The sequence below is a fragment of the Trichogramma pretiosum genome, unplaced genomic scaffold (genome assembly GCF_000599845.2).
Source record: "Trichogramma pretiosum strain Unisexual culture from Peru unplaced genomic scaffold, Tpre_2.0 scaffold22, whole genome shotgun sequence".
Lineage (NCBI taxonomy): Eukaryota > Metazoa > Arthropoda > Insecta > Hymenoptera > Trichogrammatidae > Trichogramma > Trichogramma pretiosum.
The window spans coordinates 1,521,973-1,545,699 of record NW_019640932.1 but is presented as its reverse complement, the minus strand read 5'-3'; the positions used below and the strand labels follow the sequence as shown (position 1 = coordinate 1,545,699).

Here is a 23,727-nt window from a genome sequence, read left to right as displayed (position 1 = left end):
GATTCCCACACTTTGCGCAATATTGATCGCGAGTGATGTTACTTGGACTGTTCGCTGTTCAGTGTTCAGTGGTCAACTGGCAACTGGTCCACGAATCGATTCAGTTAAATTTGGAAGAAGACTATGAGTGGGGAAACCTAAAAGGTTCGCTCTGCTGATTGTCATTGGTTCATTTAAGGGTGCGATCTCCTCCTTCCACTTTGAACCGTTCAACGAAGATTGAGGGATTCCCGCACGGTGCGATTGAAGGATTCCCGCACTCCCGCAGTTAAGCTTTGCTGTTTGCACTATTCAGTGATCAGCAATTCGAATGGAATTGAAAAAAAATCTAAACAGTCAACACGCTTAGCTATACCAAGGTAGCGAAAAGAAAATGGGCAAACGTATAAATTGCTCTGCATCAATAACCATTTTTTATGCAGAAAGAACGATAATTTAATAAAAAACACTTGGATAATTCAAAAACTTTATTTGAATTGAAATTTTTACTATGTAAATTGATTTTATAACAAAATATATTTACCATCATAGTTTACAATTAATTAAGAATAATATAATTAGTAGTTTTTTCAATGAATGTATTATGCAACATAATAATTCTGAAATAGATTTAAGATAATCGCCCTGTAGCAATCCTGGAATTAATTTCACCGTGAAAGTGTTAGCCTCGCTCACCTCGATGAAAATCACGACAATTACGGCAGAAAATTAATTTCAACAATATAATTATTTAGTAAAACAACTTTTACTAGGTCGAAGTGGAGCGGGAACAATAATGGTCCAGTCGATCGTAATACTGCTTGTAAGATTGTTCATTGAAAAGCGCCTTTGCGGCATCTTCGGCTTTCAAAGCGTCGAACAATTGCTTTTGAATGTCGCTGGCCGAGCCGTGTCTCGCGTTCATCTGCACGATCAGATCGTTCTCGAGTTTTTCCATTCGCTTCACTTCGCGCTGCACGAGATCCGCCAGCTCGTTCAGCTGTCCTTCCAAGACGTCTCTGCGCTCCTCGAGACTTCTCAGGCTCTCCGCGGCGCTCTGCATCTCGACGTAGGTGTGATTTATGTTGGCCTCGAGTTTCAGAACTTCGGTCATCGGTGACACCAACGAGCTCGTATCCAACGATAAACAGTTGATTATTCCACTGCTACACCTGGTAAAATGATCAAGGATTAAAAAAAAATGTGACGTAGTATGCGTATCAAAATTGAGAGATTCAATAATATATAATGATTAATACTTACAGAGCGATAGAAAAGAAGACGATTACTGATCGGATGGACATGATGACGATTTAGCAGCGAATTAGATTCGAGTCTGATTGCAATTTTTCATCGACTCTGCTCCGGCTTAAATACACTACGTTTTGAGCATCAATGAATAACAATAAAAATTATTGTTTGGGTTCACCGACTCGGCACGAGCAAATGTCACGTACTTACGACTGTTGCAATTTCCTCTCAAGAAGCACCACAATATTTCAATCAAAACAATTTATAAGTTTGAACTTCCTTTGCATATGATTTTTACGCAATTATTTGGCCAGGTAATTATATTTTGCTCGTGTATCAAGATGAATTGCCGACTTCGTGCCAAACACTCGACGAATTTTAGCCAAATTTTCAAATTTTCTTCGCAAATTTAGGCATTCACGAAGATAACCGCCTTGTTGTTACTTTTAATAATAAAAATAATTCAATTATTCTCGTCTTATGCAAACAAGGAATTGTTTGGACACTGAAACACGATAATTTCTCGTTAATCTGAATATTAACGCGACATTCGAGTCTCGCTCCATGCCGCGATTTCATTAAAATTTCGTAGCCCGATGGCTGCTAGCTGCAGCTCGGTGGTGCTGCAGGGCTCTTTGCTCGCTACGGTAGGTTTTAGCTCGAGCTCGCGTCGTCTGCGCGCCCTGCAAAAAAGAACGTCTTACCAAAGAAGATAGACACGTATAGAAGCACAGAACTATAGGCGCGATTGAGGCTGGCTCATATGGTACCAAAACCAACTTCAAGGGGGCGCGGCGAGCAACCTAAGCCTGTAATGTATAACCAACATTTAGTCCCTTAGTTACCAAAGTCTTCGTGGTCGAGTGGTCAAGCGCTCGGCTTCGTCTTTTGCGTCGAGCGGTCGGGCCTTGGTTCAATCCCAGGCCGCAGATATTTTTTTTTACATTTTTTTCTCAAATTACAAAGAATAAAGTAAGGATTTCGTTTTTAGCTCATATTGGTCGTAAAATTAAAATTGCATTGATAATCAAACGTTTTTTTTCATGTTCTTTTTTCTACAAAAAAATAAAAAATCACATTTAATTCAAACGCAAATTAAATTAAATTAATGTATATTTAGACGCCTCGAAAAAAAATTTCGTGTCAATTTCGTTAAATGAAGTTTCTTTTTTATGAAAATATCTCGGACTCCAATTTTAAATGGACCGTATCGCTTGATTATTATTTTTCACATTTAAAAAAAACCCTTAATAAATAAATTTATCAGAGTATTTTTAATTTTATAAGCAATATTAGCTAGAAGCGAAATCCTTACTTTATTCTTTGTAATTTGAGAAAAAAATGTAAAAAAAAATATCTGCGGCCAGGGATTGAACCAAGGCCCGACCGCTCGACGCAAAAGACGAAGCCGAGCGCTTGACCACTCGACCACGAAGACTTTGGTAACTAAGAGACTAAATGTTGGTTATACATTACAGGCTTAGGTTGCTCGCCGCGCCCCCTTGAAGTTGGTTTTGGTATCATATGAGCCAGCCTCAATTTTTAGTTAAGCTCTGGGCTTCTATACGTGTCTATCTTCTTTGGTCTTACTCGAATGACTCGAGGCTCTCTCTCTCTCTCTGTCCGTGTGCGTCCGCGCGCGGCCTATTGAGAAGCTCCTAAGAGAACGGAACAACGTGCCGCAGCTCTCGTCTAGTCTGCTGTCCTCTGTCTCAGTCGTGTTTCTGTACGGACGCGTCCTAAACGACCCGCCGACGAGTCATCATTATAACAATAATTCTCGTCGAGAGGCATAAGCATCTAAGCTGCCGAACGATACGCCGTCCTCGCGGTCGTTAAACTCTTGACTGAAAAGTTTCGATTGTTAATCGACCGCCAAAAGCGCGCCAGCAACTCTGTGTACAATCTCAAGTCACTTTCGCACGTGAATCCACGAAAAATAAAAAAAAACATGACTCGGTGAGTTTACATTCTCGACTAAATCTTGGTTGAGTCTCACAGTTCAGGTTAGATTTTGGTCACAAGTTTCATCAAATTATTTCTGCTCTGCTGTACTCGCTTGACAAGCAATACATCTATTTGGTATGCATGTTGAATCATGCATAACGATGTAGATGCTTCTAAAGTCTAGCACCAAACTTTGAATTAACCTTTACAAAGTCCTCAGTTTTTGCGTTGTTTACTAGTAGCACTATGCATGGTGCATGTGCTAAGTCAAGACAACAATTGGTACTCATCTCCATTTTTTTCTAATGCTACTTATGTCTTGATCGTTTTCTCAACAAACCATTGTAACTGCAGTCTATGCTGATTTACAAAGTCCTTGAAATATTATTGTTTTACAATTTCTTTGTTTTAAATGGCCTTGCACTGCAAACAAAAATCATCTTTACAATGCTTTTACCTAATTAACTTAGCAAATGCATTTAAAAAGATAACGTCATAATTTTATTGCTTATTTTTTATTACTTGATTATCGCGTATACTTTTATGCATGCAAAACCTCAAGTTAATAATATTTTATAAAATTTCATTTCAGAGCAAAAATTGAACTTGGTGATGTCACACCCCACAACATAAAGCAACTGAAATTATTAAATCAAGTTGTGTTTCCTGTATCTTACAATGAAAAATTTTACAAAGATGTTTTGGAAGCTGGCGAGCTAGCTAAAATAGCTTATTACAATGACGTTGTTGTAAGTTGATAATAAACAAGTATCATATTTTTGGCATTACTAATGTAATTTTTTTTATGACCAGGTTGGAGCTGTTTGTTGTCGAGTTGATACATCAGAAAACTCACGCCGACTGTATATAATGACACTAGGATGCTTGTATGCTTATCGCAGGCTTGGTGTTGGTTCAGTAATGGTTAAACATGTTCTGGACTATGTTGAAAAAAAAGGAAATTTTGATTCAATTTTCTTGTGAGTATAATACAGTACTCATTATTACAGTATAAATATCACTCAATACCATTGAATTAATGATTTATTATTGTTATAGACATGTCCAAGTAAACAATGAGGGGGCTATAGATTTCTATAAAAAGTTTGGCTTTGAAATTGTGGAAACAAAAAAGTATTATTACAAAAGAATTGAACCAGCAGATGCACATGTTCTACAAAAAACACTGCGAACACACAATCCCCCAGCTGCTCAGTAGAAATTGAATCATTTTACCAAAAGCGTCTAGGCCATTTATCATCATCTCACCATTCTTTATTTTTACAACCAACCATCTACTGTACAAATTGAATAAAAGATAATAATCTTTATTAAAATTTGTTGTGGGGTTCAAGATTGTAAATAGATTTTTTTAATATGCTATTAACAATTCGTTTTGTTTTATTTTTACATACATATATAGATATAGATATATTGATTTATTATTAAAAATCAGTACATCGCCAACTGTAAAAATGAGTCAACTTTAGAGTTACAATCAATTTCTAATTTAAAGAATAATACCAGTGTAAATTCAGCTACTTGAAAAACTTGATGATTTTGAAAATAATATTTATAATTTGATAATTATCAATAAAAATAGAAAAATTATACTAAAAATATAACATTTTTTAAGATATTTTTTCTTTGGACTTTTATCTTTTATGCAAATTATTAACAAAATAATATATTTAAAATGCTTAAATTATTATTGAAAAGAAACAAGAATAATCCTTGAACTTTCACTATTTATTGCAGTAAAAAAATATAATTGAGATTTCTTTTAGACCTCCGTCAATATATATATACTTCCCTTTTCCGACTTGCTCTCATGAGAAAAATAATTTACAAATTTGTACGTGTAAATGCTTAAAAGCTGAAAATACTTCATGAAAGCGATACGTGTAAATTCTTCATCAAAAAAACCTCCTTAAACCCGGAGGACGACTGATCGTAAGTAATAGTTGCGAAGTCACTCATTGCCATTCATTGGAATATAATATCTCTCAAAAGCTATAATATTTTCGATAATTATTCAGGAAAAATTGGATTTCATTACTTTCGTGGCGGCATATCATAATCTTAACTTTTTCAGCAAGTGTAATTACGTCTCGTTAATAAGTTCAGATATTCTTTTAACGCACAATAACGAGCCCTCGTGCGCTTCTTTGGAAACCTGCATAAAAATTAATTAGTAAGATTTACAAATTAATTTATCATTAGGTAAAGATAGTAGATGTATACTAACGACAGAAAGATTTAAAAAGCCGTGGGGTAAGCCAGTCAGAATATCTAGAGAAACTGGTTTGCCTAAATTTTTGAGTTTCTTTGCGAACATCACGCAGTCGTCAAGACACGGATCCAGATATAAACTCTAAAAGTAATACAAGAGTAATTAGGCTCCAGTTTTTGAAATTAATTGCAAGAATTAACTCACAAGCATTTTGATGGGTGGTAGTCTCTTGAGAAGATCTTCGGAGGCCCGATAGGGGCTCAAGCGCGGATCCTTCGGTACGGAGAAAACAAATTCCTCGGAAGGCTTCTTTCCTGGCTCTGCCTCTAAGCGTCTTGTCGGAGCTTTGCTGCTCTTTTGCCAGCGGAACAGTGTCCAGGGCTTGGCGCTGCTAGTGCCGTTGCTCGACTGTTCGTCGTCTCCTCGGGCTCCGTTGATCATCTGCACGGACGAGCCGATCCGCGACTTCTTGTACATGTCCAAAAACTTTCTTATGTATTCCTGGGACTTGGTCTCTTCCATCGAGTTCTCAGTGGCTTCCAATCCATCCTCGGCCTCGGTCAAGCTCATAGAATTGAGAGTTGAGTCGGAAGGCAGCGAAGGCAATTTGTTTTGCTCATTTCTGTCGTCGTCGTCGTCGTTATCGTCGTCGTTCGGGCTCAAGGCGAGAGCTATGAGATCGCTCTCGCTCACCTCGGCAAAGGATTCCGCTTCTGATTGGTCCAGCTCAATCAGCTCGTCTGGTATATCCTTCTCTCTGTGGTAAGACAAATTTAATGAAAAAGAAGTACAGTAATATCAATAATCCGAAATCGTGCATTATCTAACTTACATGTCTTCCGCTGTCCTGGGATCGGTAGCGGCATAGGCTTTCAAACATCGCATCATAAAGCCAAAAGGCAAAATAGGATCACTGAGGCACAATAAACGAGCGGGCGAGGGCACAAACTCGACGAGTACTGGAGTGTAAGCCATGAAAATACCGTCGGGTGCTCTTATATCTAACTCCAGACAGCGCAGAGTTGTGACCAAATTCAAATTCGCTCCCGCCGAATCACCTGAGGGAATAAATTCAATTAACGTGAAAATATGGAATGCGGCAAAATGCACTCTCAAATTGATACCTACCGACAAAGATGATTTTTTTGGCAGTACTACCGAGCAGCGAGCTAGCATGCTGCAGCGCCCAGACGTACGCGTACAAGACTTCCTCGAGGGCACGAGGATAGGGTGCCTCGGGCGCTAGGCTATAATCGATACTGAGGATCGGCACGTCGAGCTCGGCCGTCCAGGTGCGCATGTACGCCTCGTGCGATCGCGAACTCTGCGCCACGAAGCCACCGCCGTGGCAATGAATGAGCAGGCAGTCCGAAGCCTCTGCCAGTGCACCCTTGCTACTGCCCGAACCCACCTGTAATTTTATTTATAATGAACGGTGAAATTATTACGAATGGGTACTCCGCAGCAAAACAAAAATCGACATTACTACTTACCATGCCTATTCTACGTTTGGCGCTTAACAATCGTACGTGTATAGGTTTCTTGCCGATGTGACTATTTGGTATGGGGATGTGGACGCTTTTACCGCTGAGTGTGGGGCATTTGAGCTCTTCTGGTGGTATGGATATCAATTGATTTATAGCCAAAGTAGGCATCACCATCTGCGGCAAGCTCAGCAGCAAGTCTAAAAATATATTTTTTTAAATGAACAAGCTGTTAATGCATTTCTACTTGGAGAAAATGACATACATGCCAACTTACCGCTTTCGTTCAAGTGCCAAAATGCTTTGCAAAATGATATATCAGCGTGTTGCGATATCGTTACTATTCTTCGGGCTCTGGCTTCAGGATCCATGACATATTGAAGAGAATTGGAACATCTTCCAAGCAAAGTGCCATTCGCATAATAAAGTTCACTGAATGATGCCATGCCTACTGAGATAAGTTTTAAGATGGTTCTCAAACTATCACAGAACTAGCATAAAAAGAGAAATAATTTTGTAAAAATTATAGCATAAACTTTTTTTGTCATTTGATTCAGACTAAAATAAATACCTGAAATGCTATACATCTACCATAAAAACAATACTGATTAATATTTTCAGCCTGATTAAGAAGCTCTTGCGGACTGTGCTCATCTGAAGGAAATAAAGAATAACTTCCATCTTCTGTTTGTTCTCTCCAAGAATACAAGGTTTTCATATGTTGTAAACAAGTACCAAGCGAAGCTAGAAGTTGCGAGTACGCTTCTATCTCCCTGAAAAATTGATTAATATGTATCATGTTTTGTATGTATTATCAAATTTTCATAATAAATTATGAAAGTACTTCATATAATTGCTTTTTCTGAAGAGCATAGAATCCTTTTGGTTATAAGTTTCCTGGCATATGGCAGTAGTATGAAATATACACTTGTCAATCAAAAATAAAAAACTTCTGTAGCCATTACCAGGTGTATTCTCATCATAATCAAATCGAGGAGCTATACTTGTAATTTCATTATACAAAGGCCTTATTGCATTCAGAGTATCAATTATAACTTGGAGTGCTCCTTTGATTCTTAAACTGTTTTCGTCTTGATAAGTAAAAAAGTAATCCAAACAGGTATTGCAAATTTCTCGAAGGGCACCCCATGATGATAGTTCAGGCTCTTGATCTGGTTCTCTACTAGTGGATGCCATTTAGGTATTTAAAGTAGCTCTTGAATCAAATTGTGTCTTGCATAATTCATAGTTTGTAAATTGCCATGAACTGATAAATGGAGATCATACCTGCGCTATTATCTTTACGGACAAATGATTTATTAATCGATAGTCTGACTACAGATCGGCGAGAATTTAATGAAATTGTCAATGCCTGAACATGTTAAATAGATATGTAAGTAGCACAGAACTGTAGTAAAGCTTAATTTACATCGCGGCTTTTATTGCGTCGATAAGAAACGTTAACAGCTGGTGCCAGATACATCGCAGCGCACTGTAACCTGTTCCATCTGCTAGGATTTGGCAATTGGCGTGTACTGTATGATCTGTGGACTGCAGTGCAAAGCGCAAGTTGCATCCAACGATAGCAGACTACAAAAATATAAATGTCAAACGGGCAGCGCAAGCGCCCAAATAAAATAGTGCCTGATGCCTATGTATTCATATTTTCGAGTTTAATGAAGAAGAGAAGACAGTAGCAAATGGAATTTTACAAAAAAAGGTTTATTTTTTAGGTCGAAAAGTTATACTAATTGATAATTTATAACGAAACATTTTTTTAGCCTTGTTTTTTTTGTTTTCTTTTTGAAATCTTCGATCCCAAAAATTTTGATTTCAAATTTTTTTTATGAATAGGATTCTGTTTGATACTTTTTTCTATTTGTTTGAATAATTCATGGTGAGAGTGCTTTTGACTTCTAAATATTCCATATAAAGCTTTTAGAAAACAAAACATCAATGTTCTCTTTTTAACTGTAAGTAATGAAAAATGCATTTAATCTTTACTCAATTTTAAAATCTCAATAAATCTTAAGTATTCTTACCTAAATTTTGATACTTCAAAATTTTTCCAGAAATTTTGGAATTGACTTTAGTTATCATTGATAAAATATCTCCACAAACATTTGTATTCAAGCAGCGTAGTAAAGTAAAGCAACGATTAGCTTGAAAGGTACATACAGCTTGAATATTTTTAAGAATTTGACATTCGCTATTAATTTCTGTACTAAACATAATTTTTTCCAACTTTAATGTAGAAGTGTGACGAACTTTATTCTGAAATGAACTGAAAAAAGACATTCTTTAATAAAAAATAATATTAGATTTAATCTAAAATTACATTCATATCTTACAGTTCTGTAAGTCTATTGTACTTCAAAGTATATCTTGTATTGGGATAATCAGGACCAATACAGAGAGTACTACAATCAATATTCCATCCTAAAAATGAAATTGATGTAGACACACTGTCTCCATCAACTAGTGGAAAGTTTTTTTTCACTTTGAGTTTATTAAAAAAGCAACAGTACTCTGGAATACCTTTCATTATTCTATCTAAAAATCTAAATAAATTATTGAAAAATTAATGTTTATTTGATTAAAAATAACTTTTTAACAGAGGTTTACACTTACATTTTTGCAACAGAGAAATCATGTGTTAAAAACATCATATCATCAACATACATAAACAGCTGAGATCCAGGTTGTTCCATAGGAGATAAATATTTTTCACGCATTGAAGCATAATAAATTTCACATAGTATGGATGATAACATTAATCCTTGACCAATGCCATGGCATAAAATGTAAACTTTCTTGTTTATCAAACACTAAAACAGTTGAGCCACTTAATAAATATTTATAATTTATGTGAGATAAAAGAAAAATAAAATGCTTATAAAAATACTTTTGTATCAAAAATGACTCTATATAATTCAGTGCAAATTTCATCTCTATTGATAGTTATGTATTCATGGCTATTTGAATTATCTACGGCATGCATGTAGCGGTACCTCACATTGTTCTTAATGGTTTTTTTTTTCAAGTATAAAACGTCAGGTAGATTTCGAATCAAAGAAATTATAACATCATATAATATTGCTAAAAGATATCATAACTTGAATTAATTTTTCCAACATCTAAAAGTAATTTAAATGTAATGATAATAACTTTCTTACTTTGTTTGATTGAACCAAATGCATTTTTTATATCAGATGTTATCAAATAAACTTGTGTTTTATTTTCTTCTTTACCAAGAGTTTCAAATAAATTTGCCACGCTTTTGCAGCTACTTCTTAAGTAAACATTGTACACATACTTTAAAATAGCCATTACTTTCACAAGTTTATCTTTCCGATCCAAGTCATACCTGTAAAAAATATATATTAAGAATTATATAATTTATAACAAATATGCAAGTTTCAATTAATTTAATGCTCACTGTTGCATCATAATATATCTTAAACCATCAGGCTTAGATAAAAACTTTAGAGGATGACAATTAACTTGTTCTTTAAAATCCATGATTGGTAACAATTGATTTTTAATAATCATATCTTTGACAAATTTTTTTTTCTGCTCACGCCAATTTGTTTTATAAATGTAAATTCTTCTTTCCTTGATGTAATGAAAATGAAAACTATGATTCAGAATTGACAGAAAATAATGAAATAACCATTTTACAAATTTTCCAAAAATTGAACGTTTGCATTTCTCATTTTTAATATTCATTAGCCATGGCACTGTTTCAACCTGCAATTGTTTAAATATTTAACTCATAGTATCAAAGACAATTGTTATATAACTTTATGAATAGTTCATATTACTTTAAAATGTGTAACCAGTTGTGATAACGAAAATGGTTCAGTCCTAGCATTGAGTAAAAATTTTTTAAAATTTTTCAAAATTTCTTTTTTGTTACGTTGATGTCCGTAAAGCCGCGTCGTAATAATTTTATGCATAATCACATCGAAACAATCCCTAATTTGATTCGGATGATATTGGTATGGACTTGACTTGGGCTCTTGCACACCTTTTTTGTTGACAAAATAATCTTTGTTCGTTACATTTCGACCAATAAACATTTTAAAATAAGCTGCTTTTCGATGCCTAATTTGGAATTCTTTGAAAGGCTTGCAATCAATTCGGGACATTAATTCTGTCCTATCCATGTTTATAGTTGGGCCCGAATCTTTCGATACGATAATGTCAATCAAATCAGGTGCTTCATTTTTTTTAGATTGTATTTTTATATTTGCAATAAGAGGATGTTCTTTTATATGTTCTGGAAAACTAATATTCCAATCCATGATCGAAAATTTTTTAGTGATCTTTGTCAATTGAACTAGCGACTTACTACACTTATATAGTACTTATAATAAACGGTATGCAGTGACTACTCTTTGCAAGAGCCAACTTGTTACTGCCGGACGCCGGTTGACCGCAAATTCATTTTTTGCTACTCGCAGGTTGCCCGTTTGCCCTTCAAGTTTAAATTTATAAATTGTGTTGTCTGCTTGAAAACACGCGCGAACATGATTTCGTGAAACGTCTTTGTCGTCTCGGTCTTTTTTTTTTAACGATTTCGATGTTTCAAATATTTTTTAAATTAATAGTAAAATAGTAAAATTGAAAAAAAAATTGACATTATTAAATATAAGTTCAGTTGATCCCAACCTCCACTGAAGTAAGAGTTAAGCCTTTTTTGCTTGAACTAATTTGGTTAACTCGAACATTCGAATGAACTTTTAATTTTCATCGTTTTCACATGGAACCTTGATCACAATATGAGTAAAAAATTAATATTGATGAAAATTGTTAAGTCATTCATTCGCATTAGATAATTATTAGCTTCAAACATTTCATACGTTGTGTTTGGACAATTGGTATTTTTTGGGATGGTAAAAAATATACTTCAGTACTTAAAGAGATTATCAGTAATTTAAAAACTATTTACACATTTATTAAACTATATACAGATTAATAAAAATTAACATTATTTATGCTTGATTGGTTTTGTTATTTGAAAATTTCTTCAATTTAGCAACAAAGAATCCATCCATATTATGGATGTGAGGATAAAACCTTCTTGTCATTTTTAAAGAAGGATGGAATTTAAGATTTCTGAAGTTAGTGAAACCTTCTGATCCAAATTCTATTGGCTTAGATCCCTCCTGTAAAGATACTAATTTAACGTCGCGCTTTTTTAAAGCATAATCTATGATCCATTCATTTTCTTCTGGTAGTATAGAACATGTAGAATATACAATAATGCCTCCAGATTCTGATTTGTGATTGACGGCGTCGATAGCTGCTAATAGTAACTCACGTTGAAGCGTACAACACCTTTGTACATCTACTTCATCTTTATTTGTTTTGACAGATGGATCTTTAGCAATGACTCCAGTACCTGTGCATGGCGCATCCAGAAGTACCCTATCAAATCCTTTAATTATCTAAAAAAAAATAAATAAAATCATTGTTACATCATTTGTTTTAAGAATAATAAATTTAACTTAAATTAAAAAAATATTGAATGCAAATATGTACCGAAGGGATTTTTCTTCCATCATATGAGCAAATTACTGAATTTTTAACACCCAATCTATGGAAGTTACCAATAATGGCTTTGGTACGATTTTTATTGGTATCATTTGAAAATAATACACCAGTATTTTTCATCAATGCAGCAATGTACGATGATTTTCCACCAGGAGCTGCACACATGTCGAGGATTCTCTCGTTTGGTTTAGGATCCAATGCCATTACTGGTAAGAAACTACTGGCTCCTTGTAGCATATAGTGACCTCCTAAATATTCCGGAGTAGCTCCCACAGGTACTGAGGATGAATATACAACTAGACCTACATCTGTCCATTTTCCAATTGGATCCAAATTAACACCTCTGCTTATAAGAGCATGAGCCAAATCACGTCTTCTAGTTTTCAGAGTGTTAGTTCTTATGGTCATGGGTCTCTGAGTTTCACTTGCTTCAAGGAACTCCAATAGTGATGTCAATGGGAATATTTGCATCAATTTTTTCATCAAAAAAGAATTGTATGTAAAATAAGTGCATAAATCTTTTTCTAGCAAATCTACGTACTCTGACCTTGACCTAAATTAAAAGTAGGACATGTGTAAAATTCAAATTTCAAGATATTGTACATAGAATTTTACTTAAATATTTCAACTTACCTATCACTGCTCTTGAACTTGGCAAAATCAGATAGCACCATAAGAACATCCTGAATTCTTTGTTGAACTTCTTTTAAATCAGTTGGGTTATTCAGCTCTTCCTCAGTTGGGAAAGTGAACTCTTGACGATGAGCAATACTTTCATTCATTTCAGCTTCAGCTAATTTTCTAAAATAATATATCATAAATGTTATAAGTTGTTAACACACAGTGAATGAGAAAAATAAGTGGAATTACCTTTCTTCAGCTTGTTTCTTTTTCAACCTCTTATTTGCTTTTTCAATTGGCAACATATCATCGTCATCGTTGTCATCATCATCATTATCTTCTTTGTCATCAGCATCATCACTGTCATCATCTTCTTCATCACTGTCAACATCACTGTCAAGTCCCTCTTCATCTTCATCAACATCACTGTCAACTTCCTCTTCCTCTTCATCTTCATTTTCATCAACATCACTAAAATTGTCTTTCATATTGTCGTCACTGCCACTGGCATCATCACCACTGCAAACATCTTCAGTCTCATCTAAGTCTTCATCAGACTCTTGATCTTCATCTTCTTTTGCTGGAGGCTCTTTCTGATCGAACCAAAGAAAATGAATTTCATAAATAAAGGACATGAAAAAATTTTGAACTGTTGATCTATTTTAACCATAATAATACTTACTTCAAATAATTTCAATTTTTTTGCTTGCTTCTTTTCTTTCTTTTCGGTTTTTTTTATTTTCCTTTTAATAGCTCTTTGCTTTTGCCTGTGACTTAACTTATCGGTTTTTTTCTCTATAAATCATTTGATAAAATTAAAATAGGGTGAGAAATCATTTAAAAATATTATAATTTATTGTATACTAACCTATTAAGTTTTCTGGCAACACCAATTCCTGTCGCTTTTTTGCTCGGCGATTATCGCCTTTTTTCTCTTCTTTCATCTCATTATACTTGGCTTTCCTCCCCATCTTGCTGCGTTATTTAATTTTCTGTTTAAATTTGCTGAAACAATTTGTTAATACCCACGTGTTTCAATGGTACACGTGCTGAGCAAGAGAAACGGGCTAAGCCCGGCAACGTTGATTTCAGTGAGCTATAGTCTATGACCGAAATATACCGTGGCGCCGGTGGTATCGGATGAGTTAATTTAGGCGCGAAATATAAAAGTACTCATATTTTTTACTTTCTTACAAAGAGAGAGAGAGAGATAGGTAGATAGATAGATGCTGTATTGGGCTTAGGGCGAACCCTGTGTGCACTTTTGAAATACAATTGTCTTAAAAAATTATTTACATATTTTAGCAACTTTTTAGATATAAAAATTGGAATGTCGATGTACAATATTAGATTGATTAATTGAAACGCATTTGATTGACATAACAAGACTTAGAGAGAGAGAGAGAGAGAGAGAGAGAGCTTTTATCCCTTCATATTAAAACGATACGCACCAAAATCCCATACTTCAAACGTAGACTTCGAATAAAATTGCGATCTTGAAAATAAAATTGAGTATATTTTACTAATGGTTCATTGTAATTTTTCTCAAATTTGACATATTCTTTTAATCAACGACCGACGTGACGGTGCCGAAAGTTATTATTATTTGTCGAGATAACAACAAGCATCCAGATTATTTTTTTATGAATGTGGATACAGAGACAAAATTTTTATAGATATTGAATGTGATTTAAAGGTATAGGTAAACAGCACACACAATGACATATAAGGTGAATTTTATTAACACGTATTCTTCAAGAAGACCACATGAAATGCGGAACAACGAATTGCTTGAAAATTTTCACGAGATCTCCTAGTACTGCATGTCTGCATGTTTATCTCTCTGTATGTTAGTGTGATTTTATGTTTTATTTAAAAATTATTGCAATTTTTTATTTCGAAAAGGCACGATTTCATGGAAAAAATGCTATGGACAAAGAAATCTTAAAATCATTCAAAGAGTAGGTACGCCCTTTTCCGTAGTGTCAAAGGACAAACGTCATCCATTTTCAGGGGTCTGAAGTAGATGTTTTTCCTACCAAGGCCAGAAATATTCCAAGGCATCTAGAAAAACGTGATAGATAGTTGACTAGTTAAAATACTTTTTTATTCTGACCATTTTTTCATTCACGTTTCTTTTCGACGTAAAAAAAGCAATAATTTTTTAATAAAAAAACATTTTTCATATTTTTCCTCAAACCCATTGAAACAAAAGAAATGTGGGCAAGTTTTTCTCTCTATAAGAAGTCCCTAAAAAATTTTCTGGCAAATTAGTGTCCCACATCTCATGTGGTATCTTCTTTAGTTAAATCTTACATAAATAATATAAATATTTTTTCGTTAATTGTTTGATTCTATAAGCAACAAAAAATTAACAATTAACAACAAAAATAAAAAAATAGAACAAAAAAACTTTGTTATTTTTATAATTCTTATTCAAACATGCAAAATTAATCATGCAAAAAATAATGAGTTTTATAATTAAGTATTTGAAACGAGTGTTTGTCTTATCATGTTAGTTGTAGATACTACTGAATCCGTAGCTCATCACTGGAACACACAAAAAATAGGGCATTATGTTTTACGCTTCAAAAAAAAGTTTTGTTTTACTCATAAAAAATTTCAAAACCACGTGTTTATTCATATTGTAATCAGAACCGTAAGCAAACGCGATATCATCTCATCTACTATCACATGTGCCGTTCAAAGCTATTAAGACAGTTTATTTGTTTTCACAATTGACTTTCGGCAGATAAGGCGAAATCTTTGCGTCTGTATAGGAAAATCAAAAACGTACGTGAACCGAGATTTTTTTTAAACGCATTTTTCCGTTAAAGTATATGATATTTTTGATTCGGTGGATTCCACTGCTTAAGTGGACCTGCAGTTGGTTGTCAATTGCGAGAGAAATTCATATTTGTTGAAAACTAATTACTCGAAATCTGACGTCGACAAAGCTGTAATTAATTTTTTTATCGCGATATTCGTTTTTTTTAACTGTTCAGTTTAATCCCACGTCACTTTTAAGTGAGAATAACAAACATATGTAATCAATTCGGTCAACATCGAATATCAAATAACTGAAAAACGAGTTGTAGCTTATCAGGCTTGAAATGAAAAAAAATAGTTTTAACATATTGATCATTTTATTTCATTCGCTAAATGGCAAAGGTTTTTAAAATGAAAACATATTATATTCTTCACGGGAAATGTTTATGAAAAATAATTTCTGATCTGCGCTTTTTCATTTTTGTTTCATACAAACCATTTCAGTTGAGTTTTCTGAGCTTGACATTTCGTATCTCGAGAATCCATCGGCAGATCCGAAACTCAATTTTGAAAAGCCGAAGGGTGGTGGGTGGCGATGTTGACCGTGAGCCAGATGCGGATCCCTAGGCGTCGAAGTGCCCGCAAAGCCACTGACTCTTAGCGAACCCGAGGAGCTGGAGGAAGTTTTACTCGTAGAATCACGAGGCAAGTCCTTGAAGAGATAGCAGGGCGAGGTGGCGCCGGAGGCCTCGGAAGCGCCGATGCTGCGGCTGGGGCTGCTGAAATCGGGTCGAGCCGGCGAGGGTACGCTCAGCCTCGGCTCCACAGGCGTGAAAGGACCCCGTCCGGTCTTACCCGGATAGTAAGCCATCTGCAGGGAGAGCCACTTGCGATGCTTGAGGCTGGCGTTGGGCATTTCATCCTGGAGACGTGCCTCGATACCTGTTCTCGCTTGTGTCACGGCCAGGGTCTTCCATTTGAGTCGCCAATCGTAGCTCGCGGCTCGAAATTTGAAACGTCCTCGCGTCATTGAATGACGGCCCTCGCCACTTGACCGGTTGATGACAAAATTATCGGACCCATCTGTCGATTCCATGATTGCGATTTATTACAATTTATTAAAATGTATGACGATTTGTTACGATGATCACGCTATCAGCGGCCTGTGGTCCAGTGTCTTGTAGCCACGACTGCGTTGGAAAAACTGTCGCCGTCTACATTTTTTCATCGTTTACGTTGTTTCTTGGTGCCGGTGCTCGTTCTCATAATTTAGTCGCTAACAGCTGTATATAAGTTCTTGGTATGCGCGCGAGTGCGTGCAAGTACAACACAACAAATCTCAATTGCTCGTATGTACATGTATTCTCGTTACCCTTCCAAAACTGAAGAAAAACAAAAGACCAGCTTAAGGATGAGATGATAATTTTCCACAATAATAAAACGCATATCACTTGGAGTAAGCGAGGCATTATTTCGATTTTAATTTAAATAACGATTCTATGGAGAAAATGAAAAATAAACAATTATTATCTGTTAAGTGCTTTTCATTTTACATATGGATTTTGAATGAACAAAAACATTCGTATGAAACAGTGTATGGATTGTATATAAGAAATTTAACCAATCCAGGCCAAGCATTGCTGCTAGAAATCTCAACACTCGTAATAATCTACGCGTAAATACATAAACTCGCACATAAACACGCGTGCAACTCCTAGAATTACCTACAGCCACAAATCAAAGAAAAAAAAACCACGACATAAACTCGTTAACCCAGTACCTAAAAATAATAAAATAAAAAATGTCGTTTTGAATTTATTCATATTTTGCTTAAATTTTTTCCTTATCATTTTCTGACTCACTTTACCGTATATGAAAAGTGAGCTCAACATCTTGCCAGTGTCAAATCAATCAATTCCGAGTGCAACGACCCAGTGAAGTGTACAGGCGATCAAATAAGTGATACGAAAAAATAAAAAAGTATATTGTACCAAAGGCTCCTGTATCGCGATCGCGACACTTATATAATTGATTTTTACGAGATTGAAGTTGGTAGCTCGATAGTTCGACGTTCTGAATAGCGAAAAATTTTTATTTGAAAAATGTCACTTTCGTAAAAGCAAATTATCGCAGTCGTAGATCGCACAATTATAAACGAGCTTAAGTACTGGCAGCGGCGGCGGAATTGTATTTTTTATTTCGCTTCAAAAGTGTAACTATTTATACGTTTACGTCATGCAGTAGCAGCATCAGCGCCGAGATATAGATGCACACGAGCGCGTGGTCCGAGGAAGCCGCGCGCACTCGCTCGCTCATATTTTTCAACGACAATAAAAGCTCGTGCCATAATCATCGCGAGCGAGATATATCTTTATCGGTCGTTCGGCGTGGCGGTTGCGCTTCTTTTGTCTTTTCGTTACTTTTCGTTATAATATTTGCGTTATATTTTGCAGCAAGCTCTCTTCGTTGCAATGCAAAACGCCTACGACCTCGTGGACAATTGCTTTTTCATATCTATTTTAAGGGTGATTCAAATTGAAGCCGAGTGCTCGAGAGTATTTTTATAGGGCTTGCGAGAACACACCAGCCGCCGCGTCTATCGGTCTATGGAACAACACTGCGCTTAGAAATAACTTGACTACGCGCGCAGGAATATAACTCCAAAGCATTACTATGGGCGTACCCTTAAAAATAGGAGCAGAGGGCGAGCATAAGGGTGAAATAAACCGCGACTCGCGCTTACAATGGGATATAGGAGCAGCTGTTAACTGTGACAACCGTACAATAAGCGAGCGTCACTATGCAACAAGCGATTGTTGTTTCTTTCCGATCGTATACGTATATATAATCTACGTAATACTCGAGACAATTGTATACATTATCTGGCGCGCGCAAAGTTGTGGGTCATGTCGGGAACATTTTTTCTCAGCAAAACACGCTACGATGCTTGCGGCAGGCGTGTATGTAAGGCGCACGGCATTGATACATTATGCGCCGGAATAGTACGAAAGGAAGTACACTACACGGACGACGATGCTTTTGGGCTTCGTAATTAAGTGTGCTTTATCGCGTTTCGTTTACCCTATCATTCGGACGGCTCTGCATAAGCACCGATGCCTTTTCTATACATTGCCCTGCTCCGTTGTGCAAGATGACATTTCTTCAAATGCCTCTGACACATTTTCCTTGATATCTGCGATGATAAAAATCTGAAAAAAAATTTCCAACGGAACGGTTCGTTAAGGGCCCTCTATACACACTCAGTCGATAACAAGTACGTAATTATTTTGTACCCATTTTTTTTATTCTCTGGTCAACCATTGAACTTGAAACTTCGTGGGAGTGATTATGAAACTTATAAAAATGTGCCTCTGGAGCCAGTTTTCAATTAAATGACCGGTACTTTCAAACAAACTTGATTTTCTATTATCCCCCCTTTATAACCTAAAAAGTAACGTATTCTCAAACAATTAGTTAAAATGATTTTATTAAGCATTTTATTGAAAACTGGCTCCAGAGGCACATTTTTATAAGTTTCATAATCACTCCCACGAAGTTTCAAGTTCAACGGTTGTCTAGAAAATACAAAAAAATGGGTACAAAATAATATCGGTATGTCGGTATTTGTCTCTCTGTATAGAGGAGCCTTAAGAACATGAGCCGTTCATTATCTATAGGTATTATTTTTCTTTTTTTTTTATTCTCGTTTTAAAAGTAGTAAAATGGTCTCCAGCGTCTTCCGAGTGTTGCAAATGCAATGCCAATCGCATAACTCCGATTTATTGTCTGTTTCATACAGATCGAAATGTACTTGTGTTCTTTTCTTGCTTTCGAATGAATCTTACTTTTTTTATTTTTATCATAAAAATTCTTGGTAAATCATGCGCGGGCGCACGATACAAATCATGGCATCGTGGTGTTTTTCTTATCTAAGCCCCGCGTCAGAAAAAATATACGTACGACCTGTGTGTGTGTGCGTTTGTACGTGTCTCCACACCTGCTGCTACCGCACGAGCCGAGCTTGAGCCGAGCCATTAACATATTAATCGATCGAATTTTATTCGGAGCATGAACATGATATATAGGTATATATATATGGTAACGCAACTCCTCGAGTTGTCTTACGATGGCTTTTTATCGTTGGCGCACGTGCCAATTGCTGACGAAGAGAAGTCACGAATTTCGACGATTATTCTTGCATATTACGAACCGTCGATGTGTTTCGCGCGAGTTTTGCTCTTCGAGCACTCGAAGTGGTAGGGTTAACAATGTTCCATAACACAGGCGTGTAGTAGACAGCAAGTGGTAAGAAGTGTAGCGCGCACAGTGAGCTTAACGAGTCTGCTGCGGCCGAGTCTCGCCACAGTCGGCGTGTGTACACTCCCCGCGGAACTCGTTTGCTGCCTGGCCGTGCGCCTATATACAGCTCCGGTCCGCGCGATCGTCGTATTGCGGCCTCTGTATAATATTATAGATGTGCTACTTGTGCTCAAGTTCCTCTCTCGGCTTTTACATCTTGCATATTGCATGCAGTTTGCGTTGCCGCGTGTGCCTGGCTTGATTCTCGACTCGGCGCTCTCCTTCGCCTTTTCATAAACACACTTCCATCGTGACAAGTAAGTAAACGTACGCATAACTGATGATTTGATACGCGCCGCATTAGACAGCTGCGCGGACTATATATATCGTATAGCAGGCATTGCACAGGGGATGTCTTTGTTTTGTTGTCATTGCTGTCAGATTAGTCGCACTGGTCGCGATATAAATTCATTACTCTGTGCTTTGCTTCGTGTTGTTTTATTTAATCTTATATTGTTTTGTTTTTTTTTTTTTTTAACTAGCGCGTACAGTACAATACTCGATTAAAATTAAAAAGCTATTATTTGCTCATTTCAGATTTGTAGTTTACTGATTGTTGTCTAAGGAAATCTTTAATGACAAAAGTATCATTTTGAAATTTTAAATGCCTAATTTGCCTCAGTAAATAATGCCAATTAACAGCAGGCACAACATATCTTATTTCATTCATTTGATTCTGGTTTTTTAAGTGAAAATGATGCTATCGTTATCTTAGTGATATTTTACTATCATGATTTACCCTAAACTTCCTTTGCAAACTCAGCATTTTAATGGAACACACATTTCACATATAATGAAATCAGACTCCATTCTTAATACTAACTTTTATTTCATTTCATTCTAGACATGTCTAAAATACATTCCATGGTCTCAAGAAATTGAGTTTACATTTCACCTACCATTTAATGGAAAAACACTTGTAATTTGATGATACACTTCACTATGTTTATTTATCAAACCATCAAAATTCAGTGTAAGTATTGTATGTTATACATTTATTATCAAATTCACTCATAAAATTTCATTGTTACTGCAACTTGTATTGAATTAATTAAAATTTTAGAAATCTTTAAGTATAATACATAAATTCTTTATTTATGGATTTTATTGATGGATTTAAATTTATTAATGCTGGTATGCTGACTGTTTGTAGATCTTCAACACTTCTGTCATCGCAACGTTGTATATAACTTACATTAAGAAATGCTGCTGGCCCCTACAAAAAGTTCTAGGATAAACAGTCGTCTGGTTTTAACTTTAGCAGCAGGATTAATTTCTGGATTTTTATCAGCATGTCTTCTATTCACAGCCGCTAGGGATGTACCAAATGTTTTTAACTGGCTGCCGTCAAGTTCATACAAAGATCCTCACCATTATTCACAGTTGGAGCATGAGGTAATAATTGATAATAAATTAAATTATATGATTAAGGAATTGAGTTAACTCAAATTTTAAATATCCCAGGTGGGGCCAGATGTAGAAGTTTCATTTCACAAACATGATGAAGATTTTCACAAAGGAGAAGATGAAGTGGCACAGAAAATGGCCGAAAAAGTACGAGTCTTATGTTGGATTATGACGGGTCCAAAGAATCATCAAACCAAAGCTAAACACGTAAAAGCGACATGGGGAAAACGATGCAACATTCTTTTATTCATGAGTTCAGAAGAAGGTAATGTCTATAAAAGAATCTTCATGTTTACGACTCGCATATTTACAATTCAGCTTCGGTAAAAAATCAAACTAATTTCTCGATAACTTACAACATTAATTTTGATTTAGAAATGATTCAACAATATCGTGAATTATTTACAACTATAAATAGGCTTTTCATGTGATTCATTCTAACGATTATTTTTATCGGTATTTGTTAATCGTTTGGTGTACATTACACATCATATTGTTCTAAGCAAACGGAAGCGCAGAGTTCATAAATAACGTTGTCTTTCAGATGTAAGCTTACCAACCGTTGTGTTGCCAGTAAAAGAAGGTAGAAATAATCTGTGGGCAAAAACCAAAGAAGCATTCAAATACGTTTATAACAATTATAAGGATAAAGCCGACTGGTTTCTCAAAGCAGATGATGATACGTACGGGCAATTATATAATTTAAATTGAAAATATACTTGAAAATACGTGAACGGAGAAAACAATGTAATAATCGTTTTTCAGATACGTAATTGTGGAAAATTTACGATATATGCTGTCGCCGTATTCACCTTCGGATCCGCTTTATTTTGGGTGCCGCTTCAAACCGTTCGTAAAGCAGGGCTATATGAGTGGCGGAGCTGGCTACGTGCTCAGCCGTAAGGCCTTGGACAAATTTGCTGAGTTCGGCTTGCCCAATGCCACTTTATGTCGCCCGGATGCCGATGGTTCTGAGGATGTGGAGATGGGCAAGTGCCTCGAGAACGTTAACGTCAAGGCAATGGATACGAGAGACCCTTTGGGTAGGGGTCGATTCTTTCCCTTTATACCGGAGCATCATTTGATACCGAATCACGTTGACAAAGACTTTTGGTATTGGAAATACATCTATTATCAAGCGAAGGATGGTCTTGAATGCTGCTCCGATAGCGCAGTATCTTTTCATTACGTCAGTCCGAACATGATGTATGTTTTAGAATACTTGATTTACCATCTTAGACCGTATGGCATTAATAGAGTGACCAAAGAAATTAGCACTGAAAGCTCTAGTAGCAATCGACCTACAACTCGATGATGGTGGATTCCTTAATCAAATCTCTAGTCGTACTCACACAAAGTCTGGGTCTATATGCCTTATTAAACACGTAATACTGTGGATTAAAAAAATCTTATATAATATAAGAAATTTTGAAAATCCATCTATTTTACAAAGTAATTTAAGACACCAAATTTCACGTAGTGAAAAACAGAAAATAGATCTTTGGCAAACACTGTTTAATGTCAACTTGTGTGTAAAGTCTCAAACAGTGTTTTTTAGCTTTCATAAATGATAGGTGATTTTACACCAGAGTAAATTTGCGTAGAGAATTAAATTTGAATATCTTTTACATTTTTAACTACGACAATTAACGAAAAAGTTTCGCTGCGATAACGTTTGAAATATTTAATATCAAACGAATCTAGTCTCGACGATTATTTGATTAATCGTATATGATTGAATAAACAGTTAACGATGAATAATTATTTGAAATTTCATCGTAAGCTTAATGCGCTATCGCTGTGATATTTGACGCTCATCAATGTGTCTTGCTGCATCTTTCACGAACATTGATACTTCAAAATCATAAGAATCTCAGGCGTAAAAAACGCGATCGAGTACTTTTTGAAAGTTACGAACTGGGCTGGGCTTTTATGTGATTTTTAACTGCGTTTTTCAAATAAAAATTTTATTTTTATTTGGAGGAAGTTTTTTTTTTTGTATTCTACGTGTTATTATCAATTTGTAAAAGTTTTGTACGAGTATTTAAAAATTTTTTACGGATGACGTTTATATCTATTTTTAAATTAGACCACGCAAGTAAAAAATAATTTTATACA

At 35.6% G+C, this 23,727-nt stretch overlaps 6 protein-coding genes across 10 annotated transcripts; 2 read left to right on the top strand and 4 right to left on the bottom strand.

Annotated features, from left to right (window-relative positions):
• Positions 1-527: 527 nt before the first annotated feature.
• Positions 528-1,926, bottom strand: LOC106648886. Of its 2 annotated transcripts, XM_014366032.2 has the most exons (3): positions 1,437-1,926; positions 1,243-1,357; positions 528-1,151 (listed from the first exon to the last, which is right to left on the bottom strand). In XM_014366032.2, the coding sequence occupies exons 2-3, from the start codon at positions 1,281-1,283 to the stop codon at positions 749-751; spliced, it is 444 nt and encodes a 147-aa protein (XP_014221518.1). In that variant the 5' UTR covers positions 1,284-1,357; positions 1,437-1,926; the 3' UTR covers positions 528-748. The 2 variants fall into 2 exon arrangements, with proteins under 2 accessions (XP_014221518.1, XP_023313509.1); XM_023457741.1 differs by having other exon boundaries at positions 1,243-1,926.
• Positions 1,927-2,823: 897 nt separating this feature from the next.
• Positions 2,824-4,522, top strand: LOC106648872 (probable N-acetyltransferase san). The gene is made up of 4 exons (XM_014366014.2): positions 2,824-3,189; positions 3,770-3,926; positions 3,991-4,157; positions 4,237-4,522. The coding sequence occupies exons 1-4, from the start codon at positions 3,182-3,184 to the stop codon at positions 4,394-4,396; spliced, it is 492 nt and encodes a 163-aa protein (XP_014221500.1). The 5' UTR covers positions 2,824-3,181; the 3' UTR covers positions 4,397-4,522.
• Positions 4,523-4,905: 383 nt separating this feature from the next.
• On the bottom strand, positions 4,906-8,541 carry LOC106648819 (hormone-sensitive lipase). Of its 3 annotated transcripts, none has more exons than XM_014365930.2 (10): positions 8,182-8,541; positions 7,739-8,110; positions 7,466-7,667; positions 7,172-7,385; positions 6,904-7,094; positions 6,539-6,821; positions 6,243-6,468; positions 5,615-6,167; positions 5,426-5,551; positions 4,906-5,353 (listed from the first exon to the last, which is right to left on the bottom strand). In XM_014365930.2, exons 2-10 carry the CDS (start codon positions 8,089-8,091, stop codon positions 5,282-5,284), a joined length of 2,220 nt encoding a protein of 739 aa, XP_014221416.1. In that variant the 5' UTR covers positions 8,092-8,110; positions 8,182-8,541; the 3' UTR covers positions 4,906-5,281. The 3 variants fall into 3 exon arrangements, with proteins under 3 accessions (XP_014221416.1, XP_023313529.1, XP_014221415.1); XM_023457761.1 differs by lacking the exon at positions 8,182-8,541 and having other exon boundaries at positions 7,739-7,821; positions 7,899-8,002; XM_014365929.2 differs by having other exon boundaries at positions 7,739-8,541.
• Positions 8,542-11,880: 3,339 nt separating this feature from the next.
• Positions 11,881-14,175, bottom strand: LOC106648749 (probable 28S rRNA (cytosine-C(5))-methyltransferase). Its single transcript, XM_014365826.2, has 6 exons — positions 13,943-14,175; positions 13,757-13,869; positions 13,324-13,667; positions 13,087-13,254; positions 12,442-13,006; positions 11,881-12,347 (listed from the first exon to the last, which is right to left on the bottom strand). The coding sequence occupies exons 1-6, from the start codon at positions 14,043-14,045 to the stop codon at positions 11,892-11,894; spliced, it is 1,749 nt and encodes a 582-aa protein (XP_014221312.1). The 5' UTR covers positions 14,046-14,175; the 3' UTR covers positions 11,881-11,891.
• A 1,403-nt stretch (positions 14,176-15,578) lies between these two features.
• On the bottom strand, positions 15,579-17,517 carry LOC111693323. The gene is made up of 2 exons (XM_023457747.1): positions 16,340-17,517; positions 15,579-15,624 (listed from the first exon to the last, which is right to left on the bottom strand). Exons 1-2 carry the CDS (start codon positions 16,937-16,939, stop codon positions 15,622-15,624), a joined length of 603 nt encoding a protein of 200 aa, XP_023313515.1. The 5' UTR covers positions 16,940-17,517; the 3' UTR covers positions 15,579-15,621.
• A 2,653-nt stretch (positions 17,518-20,170) lies between these two features.
• LOC106648807 (glycoprotein-N-acetylgalactosamine 3-beta-galactosyltransferase 1) lies at positions 20,171-23,608 on the top strand. 2 transcript variants are annotated; one of them, XM_014365909.2, is made up of 6 exons: positions 20,171-20,459; positions 21,047-21,175; positions 21,356-21,597; positions 21,667-21,874; positions 22,154-22,292; positions 22,375-23,608. In XM_014365909.2, exons 3-6 carry the CDS (start codon positions 21,406-21,408, stop codon positions 22,922-22,924), a joined length of 1,089 nt encoding a protein of 362 aa, XP_014221395.1. In that variant the 5' UTR covers positions 20,171-20,459; positions 21,047-21,175; positions 21,356-21,405; the 3' UTR covers positions 22,925-23,608. The 2 variants fall into 2 exon arrangements, with proteins under 2 accessions (XP_014221395.1, XP_014221394.1); XM_014365908.2 differs by lacking the exon at positions 21,047-21,175.
• Positions 23,609-23,727: the final 119 nt, after the last annotated feature.